Raw genomic sequence first — 18,893 nt, forward strand, 5'->3', positions numbered from 1 at the left:
GAGGACTCCAATGTTGGGAGGCGGAATTGCATCAGGAATGTTAGCTGGCAAGTGACGGAGATTCAACCCTAGAAAGGACTTTGAATACGGTCCGCTGATTGAATCACCTATTTCCCTGTATGAATGAGGTACACACAAATGTGTGACGAGAACATATTACAATCAGATGCTCAAGAAAAAAAAAAGTGTTGTCTCCATACCATTATGCATCATCCCGGTTGATGAACCCAGTCAATTCTGAGGAACCATCTTCAAAGCTGCTTGTGCATCCACACTGCACAGCTGCCATCCAGTCTACATGCTGTGCCTCGATGCTGAATGTGCTAAACTGCTCCATCAGTATGGATCCTCTGATGATCCAGATATTGCTAACCACATAATTCAGTCACTGGATCCTTCTAGACAGGCATGATAGTCAAGATAATACTTCGTTCTGCCTAAGTGCAGAGGACTGGACTAGGTGACCTTTCAAGGTCCCTTCCAGTCCTACGATTCTATGATGGGAAGTGATGACTCAAATCTAGACGTCTCGCTCAAACCGGAAATGCTGGAATTTGGTTCCTTATCTCAGCGCAGCTCAGTGACCGCCACCCATCTGTCATGCCAAACCAAGCTGCCAGCCATCTGCTGAATGTGTCAAAGGTCCCAAAAGAGAAGCAGGTCAGACAAATCCATGATGAATGGTGGAAGTTCCATCGAAGAGATGCCACTCGGCAATATAGAGATCCGTTTACAGCTACCAAGCTAGACAAAATTCTGAGTGATATTATGAGTGGCACCGCTGATGGTTATGACAACAGATCACCAGAGTTCTTGAAGCACTTCAGGACTTGTGCTCACCAGAGACTGATGGCAGTTCTTCACGCAAGTGGTCAGTGAAGAGTAACTTCCAAAGACATGGCTATTTAGACATTAGCCCTGCACAGATTTCTCTGTGATGTTAATGCAGCATGAAGAATGGTCTGCAGCTAATGTCAGACACCAGTCTCTTATAAATGATCTAACCACACATGTACCTGGCTTTTATTTGTCACGCTGCTCATGGGCCATTCTGAACCAATTTGTATGGGCCACAGTCAATGCGCAGCCAACATTCACACCTGCAGCCAACGAGAAGATCCCATATGTAGCTGTCAAAGACAGACAATGTCACCCATCACTGATGACTGCCCTCTGACCAGATCTGATGGTGGTCTGAGGCTCTACACTAAGTTGAGGAGGCTGCTGTAAATTGGCTTTGAAAGATTCACATCCAATAAGAAAAATGCACTTTGATTAGTCCTGTTTCAAAAAGGACTAGATCAAAGCACATTAATGAACTGTTAATGAACATCAGCAGGGTTCACAGGGAAAAGATAGTCCTTGGCAGCCCAGTGCAGGGTAAATTCATACCCCAGCTTGCCTCCATCTTAAGGGCTCTCTCAGGGGAAAAATGACTTTTTCTCCATCTTGTTTTATTACTGCTCTGAGATGACATAGAATCTGAGAGATAATCAGAGAGCTGTTTTATTGATCTGACGCCAGCCAAGGTCACTGAACATTATCAGAGTCTTTGTCTCCCCTGAGACTTTGTGAAATAGTTTGGTCCCCAAGCTAGTCTGTCATTCAGGTAGGGAATTATGCAGACCACTTCCCTCCCTGAGAGCCATTACAATTACAACTATTGTTTTTGTGAGGGACCAGAAGTGCAAGTGTTCTTGACCTCTGGGGACGGATTTAGGAGGTGTTGTCCTTGTCCTTGACCAACTGCTGAATTAGAGCGAGGTTCTTCAGAGATGCTTCTGACCTGGCTCTCATCTCTGGCTGTGATACTTGTATTTTCCTGACAATCTGAACTCCTGTTGGAGGTGCAAGGGAAAGTGTCAGTGCAACAGCTATCTCTATAGACACCAGGACTTAATCAAAATTTTAAGGGTTTTTTTTATTAGTTGCTAAAATTCAACTGCTGATACAGTTGCAGGAAGTGTAGCATAGATATGCTGATGAAGGCTGTGAGGGTGGAATGTAGGACAACAATACTATATAGTAGGGTTATTTTCAGCTACTATTCTATCTATACATAGGTATTGATTAAATAAATATAGAAGAAAAATATATACAGAAGAATAAAATGGAACAGAGGACACAACATTTTTTTCTTCAGTCGTAGGTAGATTTTATTTCCCATTTTCCATTTTATTCCGGAGCTCACTAAGGCTGGAAGAAAACTGACATCTTAACAAAGATGCCAGCTACAGCAATTTCCAGTGAAGCAGGAGAACAACTGGGAAAGCCTGCCTGCACACAAGAGGAGGAAGAGAGAGTGCAAAAATACTGCACCCAGGTAAGTGAGGAGGATCTCACGCATTCAATCAAAGTGGTGGCAACATCATCACAGAAAGTAACAGCTACTTAGCCCCTCAAGTAACAGATCCCTATGACAGGCAACTACATGATTTTAATTATTGTAACACTGGTCCTACTCTGGACTCCTTCCTCAGTGTTTGCCACCATCTTTCATAACTTAAGGCTCCATACGGCTACTAGTACGTATAATGTGATACACTGTTTCAAATAATTACATCTTTATGCTGCAGTAGACACTAAACCATATTCAACAATATATTTATGTAACTGAAAGATGACATTTTACCTGAATTCTAATTTCATCACTTCAGGCAACTCTTCAAATTTTATTTCTTCCACTTGCAGCTCTTTAACAGCATCTAGGATTTTCTGTTGGTCTCTGGTATTTGTAATCCCAATCTAAATTTAAAAGTCATTTTAAATACATAATTGTATAATGGTTTAGAACATACAGTAGAATTAAAAAAGCTTAAAAGCTATTTTTTTAAATTTTGGAAGTAAACCAAATATAATTATTTATACATACAGCAGCATAGCATCTTTCATCCTGGAGAGTCCCAAACATTTTAAGACTTTAAAATGTACCAAAAAAGTATACTTAGGGTCACTTCAACTAACTCTACAATGTAGCCACAATTCTTAAGGTGAAATATGGCAACTGTTTAATAGTGCACAGCACTGCAATATAATTAGACCGGAAGTGAAGAATGCCTAATTGAAACTGTACAGAAAACGTAAATAGGCAGAATGTAATTACTTCAGATTGGCACTTGGCCAAAATGGGATATTTGTAAAACCTGCCACAGGATTTTCAATAATCACAAATAACTAGGGCCTCTGTTTTAGGTGTCATCTGAGGCACCTCTGGCAGTAAAACGCTTCACATTATTATACCGGTTCAGCATTAATTCAACAGGAAAAATGCCACCTAATGAATCATCAGCACCATTTCCTGTAGAACCTGGGTGTTCCTGAGAGGTCTAATCCAACTACTGACCTAGCCCAAATCAGCTTATCTCGTTAATTAAAAGTACATTAAAAATGACAAGAACCACAAGACCATTTAGAGTACAATCACAAACAGCGACTTACATGTTTACCATAGTCTTGCCCACCAAAGGAAAAAAAGTAAAATAATGAGAAACAAGCATAACCAAATTTGTAAGTGTCTACTATTCCTTTACAGACCACATGCTAGTCATTTGGAATTTTCAACTGCTCCATGTCGTACCTAAATTTATTATTTTCCAAATATTCAGAGGTAAAGAATTTTATAAAAGAATTCCAGGTGGCATAAAGTATCTATGTGCAGCTGGTAATAACTACCAATTTGTGAGAGACTATAAATTGAATATTAGAGAAATGTCTTTCTTTGAAGCCACCGCAATAAAATTCTCACTTTGGGCTTTCAAAGAGAAAGAATTTACCAGACAAATTTTCCCACAAATGATCAGAAACACAGAACAATATCAATAAAGCAAAAAATCGTAAATGAATTCCTGTTGCACTAAAGATGTTATAAAGTTGCATTTGGTAAAGAGTCTAACATTAAAGATCTGTCAATGGACAAGTCTGATCATCTTCCTCGGCACACAACAAAAAACCTGATGGAATTTGGCCAGAATTACTACCTGAACTTGCTTCCACAAGTGCATCTTAGATTTTTTCCCTTGCCTCTTACTTTAGAGACATGTCATCCTAATAATGAGACACAGCACTGATATGACGGACTATAGGTTCACAGCTAGTTTATTTAACCTAGTTTAACACAACCGTTTTTAAATGCATAAGGGGCAGTGCAGACATTTGCCTCTCCAGCTACATTACTGTGAATAGACGTAGATGCCAAACTTGCTCTGAAAATTCTAGAAACATTAATAAAAAAAATTAGGGAGATTGCTCGGACCAGTGGTAAGTGGCAAAATTGCACAGCCAATTAGAGAGAGGGGTCGGGGTAGTGCCTTGAATACTTGCAATGCATTTTAGAAGCACTTCTGTGAACGTTAGAGTATTAATGGAGGTACAACATGAAACAACATTTAGTAACATCAACAGCCATCATCAGGTCCGACCATGACACTGACTGTATCATCACTGCTTTGCAAGCACGGGGTGCAAGTTACTTGCTTGGCCTTGTGCAGGAATACCTTGCTCAGATTTCTCAAGTAGCAGGACTGACCATCAATCCTGCCACTTGAGAAATCAATGCTCAACCATCAATCCTTAAACATCCCATCAAAAGGCTTGTTTTGACCCCACTGAGTGCCGGGAGGGGGCAGGCACTGATGCAGACAAGGACTGGGGTCGAGGCCTTCTCCTGTAATCCCTGCTCCTCCTCTTGCTACAGTCCTGTCAAGCAGGTGGCGCATGGAAGCGAGCTGCTGGTTGTGGCATATAGTGCTTCCTCCAGGAAGACCTAAGGACTTGAGTGTGGCCCTTGAGTCCTTTAAGCTGTGCAGTTTGGAGTCCTTCCATCTACTTGGAAAAGTGTAACGTATCCTCACAAAAAGAAGGTCCTGCAGAGTCTGTTGAACTTCATGTGTTAAGCCTGAGGATTGACGCCAAAAGCTTCTATGTATTGTCACAGATGAGGCCATGGATCCGGCTGCAGAGTCTGCTGCATCTAAGGTTGCCTGTAGGGACCCCTTTGCTACTGATCTGCCCTCCTTCATGAAAGATGCAAAATTCTCACCTAGATTCCTGCAGTAGAACTCCTTAAATTTCAGCACTGAGTCCCAGGAATTGAAATCATACCTGCTCAGAAAAGCCTGCTGATCTGTGATCCTGAACTGGAGACCACCTTCGAAAAAGGTCTAATTTTTTGGAGTCCTTGGCCTTGGGTGTTGGCCCTGCCTTTCTGCTCGTTGGCTGCTGACACCACCAAAGAGCCCAGTAGTGGGTGTGTGTAGAGAAACTCATAACCCTTAGCTGGGACAAAGTATTTCTTTTCCATTTTTTTTGCCATTGGCTGAAGGGATGCTGGGGTCTGCCACAACAGCTTGATAGGGTCCATAATGGCATCATTCAGGGGCAACGCCACTCTTGCAGGGCCTGCTGCTGCCAGGATGTCCACAAGGACGTGGGAGGACTCTCTGATCTCTTCCACCTGGATCACCATGTTCTGAGCTACTCTTCTTAGGAGATCCTAACGTGCTTGTAATCCTCAGGGGGCGGGGGAGGAGTGTGTGCAGGCCAATATCTGTTCCCTTGACTGTGTCATCCAGGAAAGAGGAAGATGACACATTGACTGGTACAAGGCACTGTTCTTCCGTCTCAGCACCAGACAGGTCTTGCAGTGCCGGATCTTGATATATGGCTCCGGCTTCAGTACCAGAGCCTGGATCCTGCTCCATGGGTGGTGGGCTCCAAAACCACTGAATATGACCTCCTGGAGTGCAAACCTGGCTGCAATGGGAAAGCCCAAGGGTTCCAGAAAGGCGAATGGACTGGGAACTGCCACTGTCCCAGTGGCCACGCCGCAGGTGAAATGCCCTGGTCATAGCTCAGGACTTCATAGATCAGGTCCATAGCTGTATATTGCCAGTTCCTATGAGAGACGTACGAGTTCACCTCCGAGTCAGTCTCCAGGGGACCAGGGTGGAGCAGTGCCAATCGGTGCCGGCGAATGGTGCCAGGAGGGAGCGGTCTGAGGCTGAGCCATCATGGCCAGTTTTCCCTTTGAAACCTCATCATCGTAGAGGTCCTTCCCATCAGAGCTGCCGACTACTGCTCTCTTATGGCTGGGGACGGTACATCCTGCTAGTGTCCTTCTGTCCCATAAATTTTAGGTTGGGGATCTGGTGTCTGGCTGGTGAGTCTTGTCCACATGTTCAGGGTTTAGCTGATCACCATATTTGGGGTCAGGAAGGAATTTTCCCCCAAGGCAGATTGGCAGAGACCTTGGAGGTTTTTTGCCTTCCTCTGCAGCGTGGAGCATGGGTCACTTGCTGGTAGATTCTCTGTACCTGAAGTCTTTAAATCGTTATTTGAAGACTTCAGTAATTCAGTCATAGATTAGGGGGTCCATTACAGGAGTGGGTGGATGAAGTTCTGTGGCCTGCGTTGTGCAGGAGGTCACATTAGATGATCATAATGGTCCCTTCTGATCTTAAAGTCTATGACCTCTGTTGGTCTTTTTCTGCTTCTTCTTCAGCACTGGAGATGGAGATGAGTGCCGAGGTTCCCTTGTCGGAGACCCTTTCTGCAGAACTGGGGATGATGGATGGTGCACCAAGGCTCCCTAGATGCGGATGGAGTGTCTTTTCTCAGTGCTGGAGATGGAGAATGATGGCGAGTGTCCCAAAGAGTAGCTGGGGTGCTCCTTACTGAAGTACTTGGTGCTGAGTCAGGGTGACCCGGCTCTGAGGAAGGCTGGAGTGCTACTTTCATGAGGATAGATCTGTGTCTATTGTCTTTATCCTTTTTGGTGCGGGACTGAAGTCCCTACAGATCTTACATTACTCCTGCATGTGAACTTCCCCCAGGCACTTGAGGCAGCTGGAATGGGGACACTCACAAGCATAGGGTTGTGACTAGAAGGACAAGATAGTTCCAGTGCCCATCACAGGCAGGAAGGAGGAACTGAAGGGGTGGTGGGGACCTTTATACCTGTGCTATGACTGCACTACTCCAGGGGGCACAGGAGCCAACCTGAATGATATCACTGAGGAAAAAGCTTTCTGGTGGCAGTGCTCGGGGTCAGCACACATCTATATTGGAATGTACATGAGCAAATACTCAAAGAAGAACTCCAGTTACAATAAAAGGAAGCAACTTCCTTTTCTTCTTCAATTGCTGGTTCCTGTGTGTATTCCACTGTGGGTGACTGAAAAGCAGTACTCAAGAGAAGAGGAAGATATAAGGATGCAGGTGGTAAAGCTGCTTATAGAACCACTGTCATAAAGGATGCATCATTAGTGGAGTCCTAGACCAAGCCATAATGTCTCGTGAATGTGTGGACAGAGCCCTGTATATATCTAGCAAGAGTACCACTTGAAGAGATACTACCAATGCTACTTGTGCTCTCTTAGAGTGAGCCCCTCCCCATGCAGGGAACGAGGCTGTGTCAACTGAATGAGTAGCATATAGCTAGAGATCAACTTAAAAATTCTCTGAGAAGATAGTTTGTTCTCATACTCGTGCTATGGCTACAAACTATCTAGATGATTTCCTGATCTGTTTCATTCTCCGAAGATAGAGTGTCAATGCTCTTTGTACTTCCAGGGAATGAAGTCTGTGTTCCCTGGCAGAGGCATGAGGCTTCGTGAAGAAGACAAGTGAACTGATTGGTATATATAGTATTCTCAAACTCTTTTAGGAATGTATTTCAGGTGCAGTTGTGGTGGGACCCTTATCCTCATGCAATATTGTGTATGGCTGCTCAGCCATTAATGCTCCAAGTTCACCTACCTTTCTGGATGAGGTGATGGCAATGAGGAAGGAAACCTTCACTGATAGGTGAGACATGGAACACAGCTAGTGGTTCAAAGGACGGCTTAGTGAATGCCAGAAACTCTAAATTGGTTTCTTTATTGGCAAAAAGGTTCTGATCAGACCCTTCAAGAACCTGGCTGTTACTGGGTAGATAAAGATTGAGTAACAGGCCATTGGTGAGTGATTCATATTAACTGCTAGTAGATGAACCTGTAGCAAGTTAAAGGAAAGGTTTATTGTCTCGAGGGGTAAGATGACAGTCCAACATAGTGAGAATATCCACTGTCTCTGAAAATTTGTGATTTTGTTGGGCCCAGATAGAGAAATACCCCTATTTGGCTAGGTGCCTTTTTGTAGTGGAGTCTTTCCTGCAATTGTTAAAGATAACTTGTACAGCTTCAGAACAAGAACATTCTAGGCTCAAAATCCATCCACATACCAAGCACTGAGATGGAGAGCTTCGGGATTGGGATGCCTGACCCTGCTGTTTTTCTGGGTCAGTTGATCTGAAAAGGTTTGATGCTGAGTGATGGACAGGATGACATTTGTAAGTGATCTAGAAACCAGAATTATCTGGACCATTTGGGGGGCAATGAGAATCACCTGCACCTGGCTAATCAGACCTTTCGTAGAACCTGAGGGAGGAGCAGGATGGGAGGTAAGGCATTACTGAAATGATCTGTTCAAGGCAGGAGACCATCACTCTTGAGTACTGACCCTGAGCGCCCCAGGAGCCGTAAGTGTTGTACTTCATGTTTGCCTGAGAGGCGAGGAGGTCCCAGGTGGGTGCGCCCCACTCATGGAAAATGTTTCTATTTAATCAAGTAACACCCACTCATGATTGGTGACAAAATGCCTGCTGAGGCTGTCCACCAGTGAGTACTAGGTGTCCAGGAGGTAAACTACTCATAGGATGACATGGTTCTGTATACATCAATTCCATAAATTGGCCATTTCTATACAGAGGATGACAGAGCGTGCCCCTCCCTGCTTTTTTATATAGAAAACAATAGTTATATTGTCCAGCATTATCAGAATGTGCTGGGAGTGTATGAATGGTAGCAGTGCTTTGCAAGCTTGTCCTACTCTCAGTTCCAGAAGATGTGTGCGCATTCTGGCTTCCCAAGGTGTTCAAGTGCCTTGCGCTGTCTGATTGTCCATGTAGGCTCCACAGACTATCAGTGAGGAGTTTGTAAATTATTGTCTTGTCAGGTGTGGAGAATAGAAAGGGAACTCGTGTACACACGTCCAGGGTTCCTCCATGCTGTGTTTACTCAGAATACCTACTGACTGGAACCGACCTTATAAACAACAGTGGAGTCTTGCATGACCCAGGAGAGTAAGGCACATCTGGACTGATGTTTGAGGGTTGTGTGCATTCAGGTACATGAGCACCAATGGTGCAAAATTTGTTTGTAGGGAAGTAGGCCCTCACCCTGATTGAATCCAATGTCATTCCTTTAAATTCTAGGGTCTGTGTTGAGTCAAGGTAGACTTTTCCATGTTTACATAGATTCTCAGGAATGCTAGAAGGTGGAGCAGTGACAAAAGTTGATGTTAAAACTTCCAGGTGAGACCTGCTGATTAGAAGCCAGTCAGCCAAGAATGAGAAGATGGTGGAGCTGAGCTGAGCTGCTACTATTGAGAACGCTTTTGTGAAGACACTAAGATCTGTAGTGAATCCGAATGGAAGCACCCTGTATTGATAGTGGTGGAGACCCACCAAAGACCTGAGGAACTGACTGTGAGAGACGTGAATATCCACATGAAGCATGCACTTTTCATGCTGGGTTTGTATGAATGGTAGCAATGCTTTGCAAGCTTGTACTGCTCTCAGTTCCAGAAGATTTGTGTGATTTCTTTTTAGGGATGGTATAGTTGATGCTAATGTAATTATGCAGAATTTTAAATTTTCAAATAAAATCATTCAGTTGACGCAGTCGAGAATAGGCTACGAACCTCTTTTCTTCTTGAGGATTATAAAATACTTTGAATAGAACCCTTTTCCACGATGTTGAGGAGGTACCTGATGTATTGTTCCTTGTTGGAGAAGAGACTGTGCCTCCTGAAGGAGAATTACCTCATGAGAGCATTCCCTGAAAAGAGATGCAGAAGTAAAATTTGGGGGAGAAACTCAACCATATAGCTAGAATGGATGCTATATAGCACCCACTTGTCTATTATTGCTGCCCAGTTTGGGGAAAATTTTGCTAGGTGCCCCAAAAATGGGTCTCAGAATCAGGTGGAGATGGTACCTCTCTGACATCATGTCAAAAATCTCTCTTGGTAAGAGGATGAGGTTGGGTAGCTGTGGATGAAGTGGTAGACACTGGGTAAATTTACACTAGGTAAATTGGAGTCTGCATTGTCATTTGCGAGATGGCTGCTAATAAAATGGCTGAAGTAAGGGCCTTGGTTTGAAGTGCTGCTTATGCTATTTTCTGTTCAGAGCAGGTGTCTATATACCCAGGGAGCAGAGGGCTATCCTAGACTCTTTCAACAAGTGCAAAGACTCATTTGTGTTTTTGTTGGAAAGATTAGTTTCATCAAAAGAGAAGTTCTCAATAGTGTTTTGCACATCCCTAGGAAACCCAAAGAGTAACCACAATTCCCACTGCGTCACAATGGCTGTCACCACGGATCTCAATGCCATATCAACTGTATCAACTGTGGCTTGTAAAGAAGTTCTGAACGCTAGTTTGCCCCCTCAATAAGGGCTTGAATTGAATCCTGTCTTCTGAAGCAACTTGTCCTTAAAGTCAAGGAACTTGGAATAATTCAGTAGATTGTATTTGGCGAGAAGAGCTTGATAATTTGAGATCCTAAACTGAAGGCTGGTAAATGTTACGACCTTCTTCCCCATAAGGTCGAGACACTTGAACTCATCTTTAGGGGAAGCCCCTGGGTGGTGTTGTCTGGATCTTTTGGTGGCTGTATGGACCACCAAGCAGTTCAGGGCAGGGTGGGTGAACAAGAATTCTGCTCCCTTACGCAGGACAAAGAATCATTTCTTTGCCCTCATTGGGGTAGGGACACAGTTGGCCTGGCATGTGCCACACAGCCCTTGCCAATTCTAGTATGGCTTTGTTTATAAGGAGAGCAAGTCAACTGCATCCCATGTGCTGAGGGTCCTGGACCTCTTCTAAGGAAATATGGAGCTCTTCCCCTACTCTCCATAGACAGTTTCAGGAGTTATGATCATCCAGGAGAAACAGGATGATATCCCTGTTGGAACCTGCAAATGAATCTCATCTTACCCTTCTTGGGCTCAGGGGTTTCACAATGACCCCTTGGAGGAGAGGGGTGATAAGATTCCCTGATGAAATGGATGGATTCTAGGTAACATGTGGAAGGGTCTGTAAAAAGGGGGTATTCACATCTTGAGCGCCCTTTGCTACTGTGTGTGCTACTGCAGGCCTTTTCCATGCTCCTTGCACCCCCTGTAGGTTGTCAACCTCGCTTGGCAGGTCTTCAGTGGCTCGGCGCTCTGGCCTGGTCAGTCAAAATCAACCCCTTTTAGGGAAGCAAAGAATCCAACAAAATGGTCTGTCTGTCCTCACTAGGGTCTTCAGCTCTGATTCTAGGCCCTTTAAATTCAGCCTTTTGCTTGGGCTTCCAAATGAGCACTGTCCCCTTCTCAGGGCTTAGGTTAGGCTGGTCTCCCAAACACTGGGGTTTACACCACTTCACTGGTGGGGGAACCCGGGCCCACCTACTACTCCAGGTTCCAACCCAAGGAACATATAAACAGCATACACAATCACTCATTTCAATTCATTGCTGCTACTTCCCAGGGCCTCTTCCCACCTGGCCCCTTTACTTCACCCCTTACCTCAGGGTTAAAGTTCTCAGGTTTTCTCTCTCCCAGCTTAAGCAAATGCAGCCTAAACCAAACTCTGGTTGCCCCTCACGCTCTTTTGATCAGGGAAGCGCATCTTTCTTACCCTTCTGGTCACACCCAGGAACTGACCTGCTAAGGCCCTGCAGCTCCTTTTATTTGATCCTGCTGGGCTCTGATTGGCTGCTTCTGTGCCGCTTTTCTAGGCCTAGAGGACCAACCTTTGCTGCTCCGAGGTGTAACAGGATCGCAGGACTCCCAGCAGGGAGCCACAAAGGGCCTGGTACACCATATTACAAGGACCCAAGAGTCCGAATGAGGTCAGAATGAGGGGGTCAAAGACAGGTTATAGTAGCCCCCAAGGCACTGCATAGGTCCAAAGAAGTCCAAAGGAGGAAATTCCTGTCTGTGTGGCACAGGCTAGTTACTGGAATTTCTTAATCCTACCATTTGGGTTAAATTGTCTGGGTTGAGAGAGAGCTGTTACACTGATACATCCAACTCTCCTGAAGAGGAAAAGATTGGAGTTGGCTGTGGCTCTAAGAACCCCTCAATGTCAACTGGCAGAGGCTTCAACTGTTGTGAAACTAACTCTTTGCAGGCCTGACAAACTCACTACCTAGCACACTGTTTTCATGGTATTTATCCATAAATTATGTCATGTGAGGGCTCTAATAAAAGCTTATGTCATGAGCCTCAATCACTGTGTGATATATGTTCGGATGATATCTAATAAGTTGTTTATATGTACTGAAAATATGCTTTAAAGTCTGCCATCAATCACAGACAAAAAAAAGTTTCTTCCAGACAAGAGGTAAGATGTGCATCTCTTCGTCAAATGCAAATTAAGCACAATAAATCGACACAATGGAAGCTCTGTTTACAGATTGAATCAACAGTCAACGCAGGAATAAGCAAGTAAGGGGGTTCTATTGTTTCTGAGGACAGATAGTGAACTTTGAGGTACAAGCAGAAGGCAAGGAGACACCCCTTTGTCCTGCACCTGAGGAAGTAAATGGACAGCATGTTTACATTCACCCAAGCTCAACTGAAATGCCGCAAAAGACATTTGGGGTGAGATAAACTTCTTTAGACAGATGGTTAGCCTGCTAAAGTTAAGTTCAGTCTCCAGGAATTGTGTTACAATTTTGTTTTATACGTAACCTTTCTGTTTCCATTAGCCTTACTAATTATCTCTTAGTCTTTGATAATAAATTTATGATTGTTTTCACTATAAATCTTTCTCAGTGCTGTGATGTTACATCGGAGCTGATCCTGAATTGAATCACACAAGAGGTGTGTATGCTGTTTCTTTGGGGACAGCTAACTGTAATTTTGTGAGTGGGAAGTGGATAAGGGGCTGATGCTACAGGGGAACGCTTCAAAGGAGCTTGGGGATTGACGTATACATACTGTTAAACTGAAAGGAAAAGTAAAGTAAAGGCCGGCATAGCCCAGAGAAGGAGATTGTTGGGCGGCTAACTGACTGGTGATGCAATGGAGCTGACACCCAGTTAAACACAAGCAATCCTCCTTCTTACTGGAGGTAAGAGGGTAACAAGTTGACTCTCAGTCTTGGGCACCCCGTGTACAGTCACACTGGCTCCATTGGCAGTGGCAATGGAACTGTTAAGAGGACATTGCAGCTAGTGGATGCGATGGGGGACAGACTTTTTCTGTGGAGTTCTGAATTCCCACAGACATTTGAATCTCCTTGGTGAGGACTGATCCTGATAACAAAGGAGACTGTGGGTCCGGGAGGACAAAGATCTCCTCAGAAGTGGTATAATTCACTAGTACCTTCAGAGATTGCGATCTGTAACTTTGTGCCACTTACAGGACTGTGACGGTAACTACAGTGAATGAATCTCTGACCTCACATCTGTTGACGGTACCAGCAGTTCCAATCTTTCAGATCTCCATGTTTTGTTTTAGGTGACACCGCAGTCAGTGCTGATGCAGAGGCTGGTATCAAAGGAGTCTGTTGCACATGCCCTGGTGGCTTTAGGAGGATCTAAGTCCTTATGGCTTGGGTATGAATGCTCACCCAATTTGGATAAGGTTGGGGAAAGTCTAGGAGGGGATCTGCTTTTGTATTTATGAGAGTTCCCCTTTACTTTTATGAGGGAGCCCAGCAAAAGGGTCCTTTCCTTTACCCCCCTCCATCCTGGAGTCAGACATAGAATAGGGGCCATGCTCCTGGACAACTTCGGCCAATGCAATGGCCTGGGTCTGACTAGCACTTCACTGTCTGCTCCATAAGGTGTTTCCGAAGTCTAAGCTCTCACGCCTGCCAGGTTCAGCTGGGGAAGAAGTAGCAGGAGGAGGATACACATCTCCCCAAAGCAGTACAGGCAGCGCTGATGACCGTCACTGACCAAAAAAAAGTGGGGTCAAGAAATGCAGGTTTTGAAATCCAGAATCCTGGGCATAATCTAAGACCTGTGCTGAGGGACTGGGATTCTAATGCTAACTAACTAGAACTATCATAACACCAACTAACAACAAAATAAGAATAATCTAAAACGTTGAATATTTACAGGAAGAAGAGAAATGATAAGTTCTGGACACTGGAGGATTCCGACTCAGGCCATGCAGTGGTAAGAAGGAACTGGAGAGGTGGTCAGTCTGCCCTGTTCCTTATGCCCTCAATGTGGAGAACAAGGAGAGCAAGGGCCCAGGTGTAGATCAGTAGACACTACTTGCAAGAATTCTCTGGTCTCAAGCGCATGCATACCCACAGTAGACCAGCAAAGAACTAGACTAATATCGACTTTAAAATTTCAATTTCAAAAGGTGTAATTAACAATTCAAGATGGCTGACATTTGCAGAACCATGATTAAAGGGCACTGGACTATATTGATCTAGTTACTACATGGCTGTCCTCTAGCACAAATAAACACAATTCTATTTTATAATGTAGACTTCATCTTAACTGCCTTCACTTATCATTCATATTGGAATGTGAGCACTGCAAGTGCTTTGTTGAAGAACCACCTAAAACTACAAACTGGCACTGTGTTTTATGTTGTAACTGGGTCAGGAAACAACCATGTAGACACTGAGTACCCCAACTCAGTTGTAACTGAAAAGTAATGAGCCCTGGGAGTCAGGAGACCTTGGTTCCACTCGTGACTTTTCCACAGACTCTGACTTTGGACAAGTCACTTATTTTTCAAAACCTTAGTTTCCCCATTTTTATAATGGGATTTTAAGTTAGACTTCTTGCACCCCTCCTGAAGATGGCATGATCCCACAAGAATAACTGAGGGCACAATTTGGCTACACAATTTTCATAACTGGTGATAGTGCACAAATAGAAAAAAAATCTAGACTCCAACTTAGATCCCATGCTGCGTTTATAAATCTGGAGTAGCAGTTAACAACCACACTTTATAAACACAAATAAACTTATGTATTAAGATAATTGGCTTAAAAAATAAAGCATTAACACCATACATACACACTATTTTACTGTTGAAAAACAGCACTGACTTTCGGCTAGCCAAATAATCAAAGGAATAATCAATAAGATATCAAACTACTTAGATAAACATTCAGTCCTCATATGGCATCTCTAATTAATAAAATGTAACCTAAAATGAAGCAATGATAACAGCTCAATAACTGCATTAGAGTGGACTCAAATTCTAGGATTTGACTAGTAATATACACCACAGATTGATCTTTGAATATTATACAAAGGCAGTCTACATTCAGATGCCAAGATCTTAAAAGCAAATAAGAATTCAAGATTTCTGAGAGTTATTAATCCTCTTATTCTTCCCTCTAAAATTTGCATAAAGATATACAAACAAAATAAGGAATATATAAGAGAAGTGAAAATAAAACAGAAAGTTTTAAAATAGTAAACTAACCTGCATGAAGTCATCTTTTCTCATGGTCAAAAGCTGTCTTAAAGCTATATCTCTTTCCTGTATGAAACAAAAGTTTCACTTAGCAAATATGGAACTTTAGAAGAAAGAATGAAGGAAAATGTTAGAAATGTAGCTATACAGGTCAATTACCAAAGCAGCATTGTAAAGTTTCTCAAATGTATTCACAAAACACAAAATATCTAATGCACATAATTTAGCCCCAATTCCTAGGAAGTTTTAATCTCTAGTCTGCCAAAAAAATATAGTAATAGTCAGAGAAACACCCCTCATCTCAGCACTCTGACTGGCCAATAGGACCACAGGGGGCCCCCTCACCCTGCTTTGACTTGTCAATGGGGCCACGAGCTCCCTTCCCCCCAACCCCAACCCAGCTGTGCTTTCCTCCAGCTGCTGTGGCAGAAAGTCAGTGGCTGTGGGGAGGGATCTGCCTGGACAGCTCTTGCAGGACCAGTGCTTGAGTCATCTGGAAAAGGGGGTGCTGTCTGTCATAACCAGCGAGCAGCCTTTTGGCTTATTAAGTCTCACAAAGGAAGGCTGAGCAGGGCTATGGTTGCTCTCTATAAATACATTGGGGGTAAACACTAGGGAGGGTGAAGGGCTGTATAAACTAAAGGACAGTGTTGGCACAAGAACAAATGGGTGTAAACTGGCCATGAACAAATTCAGGCTAGACAGAGAGATATTTAACTATCAGAGGGGTTAGTTTCTGGAACAGCCTCCCAAGGGGAGTAGTGGAAGGCAAACAACAATTAGATTTAAGTGTGAGCTGGACAGTAAGAAGTCGGATTATATGATGGGGTTGCTTGTGATGCATGGAGGCAGGGCTCACTTCCAGTTTATGTTTTATATTCCTAAAGCTCATGCTTCAGTGTTTCAGCCAGCCACTAGCAAGTGTCAGGAAGCGATTTTCCCTGCCTCCCCCAATAGACAGGGTGATACACATGTGTATTTAATCTTCTTCCTCTGAAGCATCAGGGAGGTCACAGCTGCAGATGGGACATTGGATTGGGAGGATCATAGCTCTGAGGTGGCACTGAGCACTCTCTCTCTCTCTCTCAGGTGCTTGCTGGCTGGTTCTTATTGACATGCTTAGGATCTAACTGATTGCCCCATGTGGGGTTGGGAAGGAATTTTCCCCCAGGCCAGACTGGCAGTGACCTTGCAGTTTTTTACCTTACTCTGCAGCATGTGGTGCTACGCACTTGCCAGGATTATCTGGGTATCTCTCAATCAGTTCCCTGTCACTGCAGGGCCCTCTGGCACTAGTGCACTTCAGTCCCTCCTAGTCTCTGCCTGTGGCATGTAATAGTCTAGTCCAATGGTTCCCAATCTGGGGGATGGGATCCCCTGGGGGGGACGGGTGCACCAAAGATTACAAGGGATCCATGAGGCTTCAGTAATATTGAGATCATTTAGCCCCAAGCTCCATGCTGAGTGCAGCAGCCTCGAGCTCTGCGCCGGCCGGAGCAGAGGAGCAGCCGCCCTCAGCCCCTCACTGTCCAGGCACCTGGCTGGACAAAAGCAGCCCCGTGCCAGTGGGGGGCCTGGAGCAGCTCTGGCCAAGCCGCCAGAACCCGCCTCCATTACCCTCAGTCCATGAGGGATGGGAAGAGGTGGGGGAACATGGGACATGCAATGACAGCAGTGGCAGGGTAGGCTTAGCTTCCTACTCAGGAAAGAGAAATTTATTATTATGTAATTTAGTGTTATCATTATCATTGTGTGTGTTTATAGGGATTATATGTGTTTATGGCAGGGGGTGGGCACGTGTTTTACCTAGTGTTGAACAGTGGGGCTTTCACTCAAAAAGGTTGGGAACCATTGGTCTAGTCTACTCTGGGCTGTAAAGCTTTGGTCTAATTTTGGTGGTTGTGTTTAGTGTGCGGGTACTGGGTGGTGTTGGTGGCCTGTGATATATTGGAGAACAGACTTGATGATGTGGTGGTCCCTTTTGGTCTTAAACTCTATGACGGACAAATTTTACATGTAGCATTTCAGGTACAATTCTCTCATTTATTAGATTTATTTACATATAATAAACGTATTAAAATGTGACTTGACGAAGGCATACAATCTAACATTGAGAAATCTAGAGGTCATAATAGTATGAAGTACATGTAATAATTTACAAACTATTTTTCAAATATGCAAATTCACTACAGCAATCTTACCTTTAGTAACTCTGTTATGTGTTCTAGACCAAGACCATGTAAAAACACTTCCAGATCACCAAAGGCTGTATAGGAACTATATATGTATATATTATTGCATGAGTTACAAAAGGAAAAAAAATAGTGGCAAATTTATTTTTCATAAATCATTAAAGCGGATCTTTAAACTCTAATAGCCAAACATGTGTATGCATGTGTATGTGTCAGTAAAGTGATATATTTTTCCAGCCAAAGCACTTCATTGAACTTGTAATTAAAGCTGTAAATCTGTACTAATACTTTAAAGGAAAAAAATCTTTAGTGGATCATTGTAATTTTAAAAATCAAATGGCTGCAAGGCAGGAAATTCAAAGTTAAGGTTACTATTTCAAAAATACCCCAAATATTGGAAAATATGGAAATGCAGTTACAGTACACCAAACTACTTTAACTCTGCCCTCTAATCACCAGCCACCCTTTATGTAATATCAATATGTCCATGACAAGCATCACAGCTTGTTTATTTTCAGATTTATGATACGAAAGGTAACCATGCCTATCCTGGGCTCCTTTGACATAATTTTAAAAAACAAGAAGAAGAAGAAGAAAAAAAAATAAAAATAAAACAGCAGACCTCAAAGGCTGAAAAATTAACAGCAAATCAGAAATGAATACACCAAACACTACCTTCCAACAGGCAAAAAAGATAAGCCATTACTGCATTGCTCCTTCACCAAAATCCTAGGTTAAGGGAGGAGCCTTGCAGCATGCCCTGAAAATCAACAGATTCAAGCTTATTCCAGACCACATATGGAGTGAACTAAAAAATCTGAAAGCCCTTTCTGGAGAACACCCTTATGAAAACCTCACTCTTATATCCAGAGGACTCTAGCTCAGTTGCATCCTCTGACACAATAAATCCAAAATACTTTGCTAGTTCTGTTCAGGAATCCAGCTAGCCAGGATCATATTAAACCTTGTATACATTGGCATTTCTCCTATGGTTGTAGACATTTTAAACCACATCTACAGTGGTTCATGCAGCAGAGTAGAAGTAGCCTAATCCCAAGGATTTATATAGTGCATGATCTCTGCAAGGAGACCACTATGGAAAGTAAAGTTTAAAATGGCTGCAAAATTTCCAACACCCACCTAAGGAAAAATACTAAAAAATGGGATGGGAGTTAGATAGGTCTCAGATTGCTGTATGAGGTATAATGCCAACT

General features: G+C 43.4%; 1 protein-coding gene across 1 annotated transcript in view; it reads right to left on the reverse strand.

Annotated features, from left to right (window-relative positions):
* The window catches only part of ASZ1 (ankyrin repeat, SAM and basic leucine zipper domain containing 1), an 89,700-nt gene that overhangs the window by 8,432 nt on the left and 62,375 nt on the right, over positions 1–18,893 (reverse strand). Inside the window, exons 8-10 of the mRNA XM_067563968.1 lie at positions 17,689–17,764; positions 15,497–15,553; positions 2,633–2,745 (exon numbers count right to left, since the gene is read on the reverse strand). Coding sequence (XP_067420069.1) covers positions 2,633–2,745; positions 15,497–15,553; positions 17,689–17,764 — 246 coding nt within the window. The remainder of the gene's footprint in view (positions 1–2,632; positions 2,746–15,496; positions 15,554–17,688; positions 17,765–18,893) is intronic.

The sequence above is a fragment of the Emydura macquarii genome, unplaced genomic scaffold, assembly GCF_026122565.2.
Source record: "Emydura macquarii macquarii isolate MOO-44397 ecotype Brisbane River unplaced genomic scaffold, CSIRO-AGI_Emac_v2 contig_2636, whole genome shotgun sequence".
Lineage (NCBI taxonomy): Eukaryota > Metazoa > Chordata > Testudines > Chelidae > Emydura > Emydura macquarii.